Raw genomic sequence first — 8,841 nt, forward strand, 5'->3', positions numbered from 1 at the left:
GGTGTGAGTCTGCTCGGTTTACAATACCATCTGGGGTCCCTCAAGGTAGTCACCTCGGACCACTGCTATTCGTGTTATTTATTGCAGACCTATGCGATCTTATTGAATCAGAAAAGTTATTTTATGCTGACGATTTGAATTTTTTTAAAACGATTCTCTCTCAAATGGACTGTTGCGTCATTCAACGTGATTTGCACACAATAAGGAATTTGTGCAGTGCTAACGGAATGGATACCAATGCTGAGAAATGTAAGGTAATATCATTCAACAAAGTTACTCAATCGGATTTCATGAGCTGGACCGTGTCACTTCCGTAAATGATTTAGGAGTTGTCGTTGATAACAAGATTACATTCAATGAACACATTGCTACATTGCTTACTGCGAAAGCTTTTTCCCTCCTTGGGTTTCTGCGAAGAATAATGAAATCGTTCTAAGATGTGTACGCACTCAAATCAATCTACTGTGCGGTAGTTCGCAGTGTTTTGGAATACGCCGTTCAAGTGTGGTCACCATACCATCAAATCCAAAGCGATAGAGTTGAAGGAGTCCAAAAATCATTCTTGCGATATGCTTTACGGCGCCTGCCGTGGAACGACTCGATAAGGTTGCCGCCATATGAACACCGATGCATGTTGATTGGACTGGACTCGCTAGCGTCGAGAAGGATACTGCTACAGAGGGTGTTCTGTTTTGATCTTCTGACGGGGAATATCGATTGCGGAGATTTGCTTCAACAACCGAACATTCATGTCCCGAATCGTCGCCTATGCCATCGAACATTTTTGTATATTCCGACACATCGCACTCTTTACGGGCATCATAACCCTCTACACTCTTGTTGTCGATACTTTAATGAAAATTGTGATAAATTCGATTTTAATATTACTTAGCTAAGGTTAAGACATTAAAAGGGCTTGTTCACAAATTTCATAAGGGCCCATTCACAAATTTCATAACGCTGAAGGGGGTGGGTGGGTGTCCTCGTGCTGTTACGGCTCATACAAAATTTGTAAAATTTTCATACAAAAAGCGTTACGAGGGGGTGGGTGGGTGTCGAAATTGGTCATTTTTGGCGTTATGAAATTTGTGAATAAACCCTAACGCTGAAGGGGGTGGGTGGGTGTTCTGCTGGTGTTACGGCTCATACAAAATTTGTAGAATATTCATACAAAAAGCGTTACGAGGGGGTGGGTGGGTGGCAAAAATTGCCATTTTCAGCGTTATGAAATATGTGAATGAACCCAAAATAAGTTCAGTGTGTACAATTAAATTGAAATTGAAGACGTAGAATAAATAAATAAATAAAACTGTTCAAAACAATATATTGTACTGTAATTATATTGTCATTAAACAATATACTGTATTGTATTTCCAATGTTTTGAATTGTACTGTTACAATATGTTATATTGTTTTTGTATTGTATTTTATTGTGCACATCAACTTGAAAAAAACGGTGGTTAATTTGTTGCATTAAAGCAACTGCTGCTCGTGGCGATGGATACAGAAAAAGTTCTCCGTGGATCCCACCCACTCCCTTGAGCCTTATGGATTTAGTGAATGGACCCTTATGAAATTTGTAAATGAGCCCTAAATCTAATCGTCGATTTCTCGTTTTGGCGTCGATGTCAATTTCGCCCATTTGAAAAAAGCGTACAGAATTTTCTCTTTTTTGTTCCTGCCTGGGTGTAATCATCTTGTTATGTCGGCCGATGAGGCAATTTGTTTTGCATTTTTTTCCTCTTCGTCTTTTTCCGCTTTTTTCTTCTTGTTGTCAAACTTGTCAAAAGTAGAAAATCGAAAACAAATTTTTACCAGACTGTGCGAAGAAATCCGCAGAAAAATGGCAGAATCATTGAAAGGTAAATATTTATTTTATTAATTCCTTGAAGTTTTGATCGTGGGAAAGATGATTAATCTGATCTAAACGAAGAACGTGATATTGTACTGTCGTGCTGCTTTAAAATCGTCGTTTTCCATCATCAAGGACAATCCTTGAACTAATTCATTCTTTTGCTTTCATTTCCTGCGTTTGTTACAATGACAATGGTCTATCAAATTAGTGTAAGTATTCCATGGATTAAGTTAATATTTTACAGATTAAAACAAATTGATATCTTTTCCCCTCAGAATCGTAATGCTGGCCATGCTGGGCTCAATCGGAATGACGATGATTATTCTGGCTTGCGCTCTTCCAACTTACAAGTAGGTCCAACTTTCTTTTAATCCAATTTAGTGACTCATCTCCTTGTTTTTGTATGAATTACGTTTTGTTGATTCCTTCAGAGTCTGGTGGCCATTCTTTGTGGTATTGTTCTACATTCTGTGTCCCATTCCGACACTGGTGGCCAAACGGAACCAATCGGATGACGACGAGTCCCGGATCACCAATTCGATGTTTGCCACCATTGGAATCGTAATCAGCAGCTTTGCATTGCCAATTGTTCTGGCTAGGTCGATGGTGGTAAGTTTCCGACGAAATCTGATTAACCACTAGAAGATGTATTGATCCGTATTTCTCATTTTAGATTCACTGGGGCGCCTGTTACTTAACCCTCGCTGGGAACACGATTGCCTACATTACTATTCTTGGATACTTCTTCGGGTACGAGTCCGGGGATTCCTGGTAGTCATTTTCCGCGATCTAAGAGTCTATGTGGAAAATGTCGTGTAAAAATTCCAAACTTATAGCTTGTACGACTCAGAATAAGAGATCTTCTTATGTTCGTAAGAATGGCGAACAAAACATCGAGCAAACTAATCATATAGGTTTGTTTATTTTTTTTTAGTTTAGTTCAAAATTTAGCAACTATTCATCAAATTAAAATGCAAGCCTCGGTCATAGAAACTGTCCATAAATACTGTGTACTAAACGAACCATAAAACTGATTCAATAAATGGTGTGATTATTATTCTACAACTCATAAATTCTATAACAATTCTTCGAGCTGTTCAGTTCAGCTAAATACCTATAAATAGATGAAAACCCGAATTCAGTACTGTTCCGTTTACTTCCACTAGAATTTGTATCCTTTGACATACGCGTATTTCGACTTCAACTGTAAGGCCATCTTCAGTGACGTGTACTAGACTCGACTAGTTAAATTTTATCAAATCTGGTCGGCGTTAAGTCAGAGTGGACCAAAGGATATTTTCATATTTTGAGAAAAATGGACTTAGTCCAACATTTTCCAACTTTTTGAATTCGCGAATATTTTGGATTAATCCACACTGACTGAACGATTTCTTGGAAAATAATAATCATTTAAAGTTTGGACGGTCAAACTGGGTTCTATCGTTAAGTTAAAAATAATACCAACATCCTTCGACATCACTACCGAAAAGTCTTCAAGAATCCATATGTTTGATTCTAAAATCAGTGAGATTACGTTAACTTGATAACTACAGTTCTATTGAGTCAGAACATTGAAGACCAGAAATATCCAAACTTGCGTTCAATCAGAGTGGACCAAGTGAAAATCTTAAAGACCGATCAAAATATTCTGGTCTCATAAGCGGTTTCTAAGATAGGATCATAAAACTAACAAAAACTTCTATCGTAAATGGCCAAATTAAGTTATATTTATAAATTTCTATTGATGGATTGAAGAATAGTCATTCTATGTTGACAAATCTGACAATTCACTTGGCAGGCATGTCTTGAATTTTCTCGAATTCCTCAGCGCACTGATCGTTTTCGTTGTTATAAACAAAAGCACTTGGTCCACTCTGACTGCATACTTGTTTCGATTTTTATGGATCATTCAAAGTAATTTGCTCTATTTACCTCTCTTAGTTTACAACATCCACCAAATCGGATCAAAGTGAAATGGAGATAAAATAATTATGCATCTAATGATAGAATAATTTCCCAAGTTTTGTACTTTGTCCACTCTGAACGCCGCCCATCTAATCCACCAAAAATGCAAAATAGGACTTTATCTTTCATTTAAGACATAGTTTTTTTTTTTGAAATTGCACGATTAAATTACAGTAAACTCTCCCTTACTCGATATTTCGTATCTCGATATCGAGTTCGAGAACCATTGTAAAAGTTAGTTTTTATGGTTACCCCGATTGTCCCTCGCATTTGCACTGCTTTTGTGTTCTATAACTCAATATCTCCTCAACTCGATGGTCCCTCCAATATCGAGTTATGGAGAGTTGACTGTAATATTAAATCAGCTTCTACGACATACTTGCATTCGCTATACAAAAATCTTAGTTTCTCTTGGCAAAATAGAATACAGTCAACCCTCCATGAGTCGATATTGAAGGGACCATCGACTCATGGAAATAACGAGTCATGGAACAGCAATGCTATGGAAAGCTATTTGAGGGGACCATCATAGTAACCATAAAATTTGATTTTTAGTATAGTTCCATTAGTCGATATCGAGTAATGGAACATCGACTCATGGAGGTTTAACTGTATTTTTTAAAACCTACAAAAAATAACTTTTGAGCATTGTAAAGTATTATGAACTGAAAAGTATTGTTAAACACATGAACTTTGAGTTCTGTGTCAAATTTACTCCTCTATTAGCAGCTTCATTTTATACCGATTAAAATACTCAAATCGCGATAACTTTTCTGTTTTTCAATATTTTTGCACCATTTTTTCACAAGTTCTCAAAAACCATCTGCTCCAGGGTGGGTGTACGGCTGTCAACTACAAACAAAGCTCGCCTAACAATCATCCCAACAAACATTTATTATGCCGAATAAGAGTTGTACAAATCGCTCTACAGTAAATTAACTGTTAAACAGCTACTGATGTTACTTGGGATCTCTCAAGCGGGCCGGCCCAAACAGCACAGGTCGAAAACGCGGGCCATGCCAGGCAGCAAATGCTGATGCTTTTTAACACTCAAACTGCGGGAAGTCTAGCAGCGTTGTGAGCCACACGAACACACCCTTAAAACATGAACGGTAGGCGCACCTTGTTGCGTATACCCACCTCCTAGTCTGCTCTGATTGTATGAAGAACCAAACTCCGATCTCATGACTCATATTCGGTTTCGTTCATTTTTCTTGTTTCATGTTTGGTCTCTTTTCATTGGCCTCTTTTTGGTTTCTTTCAGGTCTCATTTCCAGGCAAGAGTTTTCTAATTTTCTATTTTAGGGCACTCAATCGCTATCTGCTATGTGAAGACGAAAAGCTTTCTTAGTCTTGTAAAAACGACTGGCATGAAAATGAGGAGGTTTGAAGAAAAGGGGTATCAATGATAAAAACCTAGTTATGTGAAAACCTACTTTGAAAACTTTTCAGCAATTTTTCATTCTATACACATTGTACGGGAGTCAAAAACCAATCTGTGGTGCCGAGTACGGCCCTGGTGAATAATAAATACAGTATACTGTTGTTGACAAAGGAGCGAAGAACGGCAGGTGCCGTGAAAGCAAAGTGAAGAATTAATAAACGTTTTCTAAATCATTGAATAAGGTTTTACGTATTTATATTGTCCAACATAAATCCTCGGTTACTACATTGGCGACGAGGTAACTGGACAGGTAAGAATGATGGTTTTTAATACGAACGAATGAATACATTAAATTACATATTTGAGCTGTGCTCTTGCAAGCTGCCAGATTTGAGGTTATGGCTACAATGTTTTTTTTTTGTTGAAGGTGGCGTTGATTTGTTTATTTGGAAACAACTGTCGAAGACCAAAAAAAAAATTGTCGCTGGAAGCGATAGGCTACTGGGTAGCGACTGCTAGAATAGCAGTGGATTGCATTTCGTCGCTGGAAGCAATAAGCTACATAGTAGCGGCTGTGACAGCGGATTAATCGTCACTAAGGGTCTGTCTCAATTGGCGAATTAAATTGAAATCGAACTTAAAATTGACAGTTCGAAAATTATTTCCCCTTCGATTTCAATCTGTCAAAAATAAGTCTACTCCAGAGGAGACTTATTTTTGACAGATCGTGAATCATTTGCATCTAGTGGAACATCGCTAGATTGTTATCATCAAGTTAATCTGATTGGCATTACATACGGGCATTACGTTTTGAGGACTGAATTTCTTTATTTAAAATGGAACCACAACATAAGAAAATGAGCCGAAAAGGTAAGTAACAAATCCATATCTTTCACAAAACATCTTCATTTATGCCAAGTTTACTTGCAGCATTGCAGTGCAGACGATAGGTTTAGCAGGCGGCATTTGCTCGGACTTCATTATGAAATCTGTCGCTGAAACCTCACGTTATCGGCCGAGATGATCCCGCAGAGCATTTTTCAACTTTTCGAGTGAGCGATGGTTGCAGACGAGAGTGGTTTGAAGAGGAAACTGCATGAGGCCGAGTTTCCCGAGGAGTTGCTTCAAACAGAAATCTCGAAAAGCACTATTACCACACCACCAAATGAAGAAAAGTGCAGTTTCGGTCGAGTCAGGAGCAAACAATCGCGCATAAACCATGCTCAGTACGTTGTGGGTGGATCTACTTTGTTTGAGACAGATATTCCACAGATAGTGCGAATTCCAACGTTCAGGAAAATATGTAGGGGATCATCGAAAGCTCTTCTCGCTATAAAGAAGTCTGCTTTCTCTTTAAAAGAAAATGAACAGAAAAGAATGGCCAATAGGGAAATCATTTCCATTCGTAAAACCAAATTTACCAACGTTGAAACGTAAAACGAAAGCAGTGGGTTCTGGCGTTACGGTTTAACGGTGACATAGCTTGTTTCTCAACTCATTATTCTATGGGAACATCTTCAACTATTAACTAAGAACTGTATTTGCCAATTGATCATTGTATCATTATGTCGAATGCCAATCACAGGACTGGTAGCAAGTCTCTTTTAAGAGACTGAATATTTTAATACGAGTTTCCGTAAAGTTTCTATTATCAATCGCAGATCGTCAAAATTTCTTTTCAATCAAAATAGTCTCTAAAGTCATATGCTTCTTGTTTCCCCTTGCATTGAATCTTGGTGCATGATTCTAGAGACTCCAGAATCCTTCAGAAGCTCTTACGTGCCTATACCACAGTTTCACCAGGAATTCATTATCAGGTTTCTCAAGAAAAAGCTTTGGGAACTATTCTTGCGATTTCTCCAATGATTTCTTCTGAAATAATTTCGTAAACTTTTAAGTGCATCCCTCGAAACACTACAATATAGATTCCTCGTCAATTCTCCCAGGAATTTTGCCAGAGTTTTTTTTTTTTTTTTCAAAGTATGCTTAGAGAAAGTGTTCTCCAGTAATTTCCACAGGGGCCATTCTGAAAATTTTCCTGGTATTTCCCAATTGTCTCCAGCACACTCCAGGATTTCTCCTGGATATGTTTCCATTAGAAATTTGTTTAAGCAATTTTCCAAAGAAATTCTACAATTCTTCCAGGAGGTACTACCCAGCTTTGGGCAGTTATTCTCCCTGGAATCGGCCCAAAAGTTCCTCCAGGGATCATTTCAGAAAACCTATTAAGAACTCTGCTAGTGAATCTAGCGGCATATTTTTGTTTACAATAAAAACATTTAAATCGCGATGACTCTTTGTTTTTCGATACACTAGCACCATTTTTTCATTGACCCAATCAAATTTTCATATGTATCTCTTATATTGTACGAATACCATCAAATCAGGCCTGACCAACCTCTTTCAACCGCAGGTCAAATTTCTGAACCATTTTTGTGTGGCGGGCCATACTATTTGATATACAAATATTCATATGAAATCTCACAAAAATCAGAAAACGAAGGAAATAATTTCAGGAAAAAATGATATATGCTAGATATTGTGATAGTCTTTTTTGAAATTATGCAATAATCTTGCCCAGGTTATTTTTTAAAAACCTAAGTCAGATTTAAGAGTAGAACAGCTGGAGTCATTAAAATACTAATGAACAATAATTTAAATTTAGCTGTAAAAAAATAATAAAAAAAATTAGTTTGAAACTACACTGATAATAATCCACAGCTAGTTTCTATGTGCTTCAAACATATATTTTTGCAATCAAGCTGTGCACGTGCATTTGCATTTTAACAGTTCCGCACTTCCTTTCGATTGTTAGTAATATAATATATGTGCTACAGCACATATTTTCTACCTAACTGGTAGATTTTATATGCAATCTTCTATAAGGAGTGTTTATGTGCGCACTGTTAGAAGTTATCTACAAAAAACATATGGATTTTTACCAATGATATTACGTGCGGATTATTTTAGGTGTAGTACTTTGAATAATTTATGTTTTTGAGAAGATGCGTAAAAATAGTTTAAATAATTACCGAGCTAAAATATTGGCTAAACTGAAATCTAAAACAATTGGTATGTTCTTATTCGAAGTAAGTGGTAGTGGTCTACTGGCCAAACACGTATGAGAAGAATCTTCAAACCAACCGCTTCCCGGACGTTTGACAGTCCTGCATTAAATAAATGACCAGGTGATATTTTATACTCGGTTTTAATTTATTTTATATATTCCTTAACCTCATCAACGTTGGTTAGCATGGTTCTCCCCCACTTTCCCCAGTTTGTCATAGATTCATTTGCTTATGTTTCATTCTTGGATTTAATCACGAACAAATTACTCAATATCTTTGAATCGCAATAGCTATAGCTTCTTTGAATCGATCTTGCCATTTAAATCTAGCCAACATGATCTTCCCCATAATACCTAACACATCTAGACAACGCAGCAAGACATGTCGGTTTTCCATGTATGGAGGATATAAAATTAAATTCTCAGTAGAATTGTTAACTTCATCCAGTATGAAATTAGATTTGTTAAGCTTCTCGTACCCTTTCCTCTGTATTTTTTTTCGGCACGAAAAACACAAAGAAAAAAAAACATGAACATACAAACTAGGTAATATTAAGGATTTTGTTTTAT

At 36.9% G+C, this 8,841-nt stretch overlaps 1 protein-coding gene and 1 long non-coding RNA gene across 2 annotated transcripts; both read left to right on the forward strand.

The window, feature by feature from the left end:
* Nucleotides 1-1,968: 1,968 nt before the first annotated feature.
* LOC5564477 (leptin receptor gene-related protein) lies at nt 1,969-2,924 on the forward strand. Its single transcript, XM_021845944.1, has 4 exons — nt 1,969-2,064; nt 2,131-2,205; nt 2,287-2,464; nt 2,529-2,924. The coding sequence occupies exons 2-4, from the start codon at nt 2,138-2,140 to the stop codon at nt 2,628-2,630; spliced, it is 348 nt and encodes a 115-aa protein (XP_021701636.1). The 5' UTR covers nt 1,969-2,064; nt 2,131-2,137; the 3' UTR covers nt 2,631-2,924.
* Nucleotides 2,925-5,883: 2,959 nt separating this feature from the next.
* LOC110676786 lies at nt 5,884-7,466 on the forward strand. The gene is made up of 2 exons (XR_002500719.1): nt 5,884-6,074; nt 6,135-7,466. It is a non-coding gene; the product is annotated as an uncharacterized LOC110676786 (long non-coding RNA).
* The last annotated feature ends 1,375 nt before the right edge of the window (nt 7,467-8,841 follow it).

Source organism: Aedes aegypti, chromosome 2 (assembly GCF_002204515.2).
Source record: "Aedes aegypti strain LVP_AGWG chromosome 2, AaegL5.0 Primary Assembly, whole genome shotgun sequence".
NCBI lineage: Eukaryota > Metazoa > Arthropoda > Insecta > Diptera > Culicidae > Aedes > Aedes aegypti.

Bases quoted from the DNA above. Each gene is read 5' to 3' on its own strand.
- LOC5564477 (XM_021845944.1), top strand. From the start codon at position 2,138: ATGCTGGCCATGCTGGGCTCAATCGGAATGACGATGATTATTCTGGCT. The intron at 2,206-2,286 runs GTAGGTCCAACT...TGATTCCTTCAG, and splicing joins TGCGCTCTTCCAACTTACAA to AGTCTGGTGGCCATTCTTTG. The intron at 2,465-2,528 runs GTAAGTTTCCGA...TTCTCATTTTAG, and splicing joins TTCTGGCTAGGTCGATGGTG to ATTCACTGGGGCGCCTGTTA.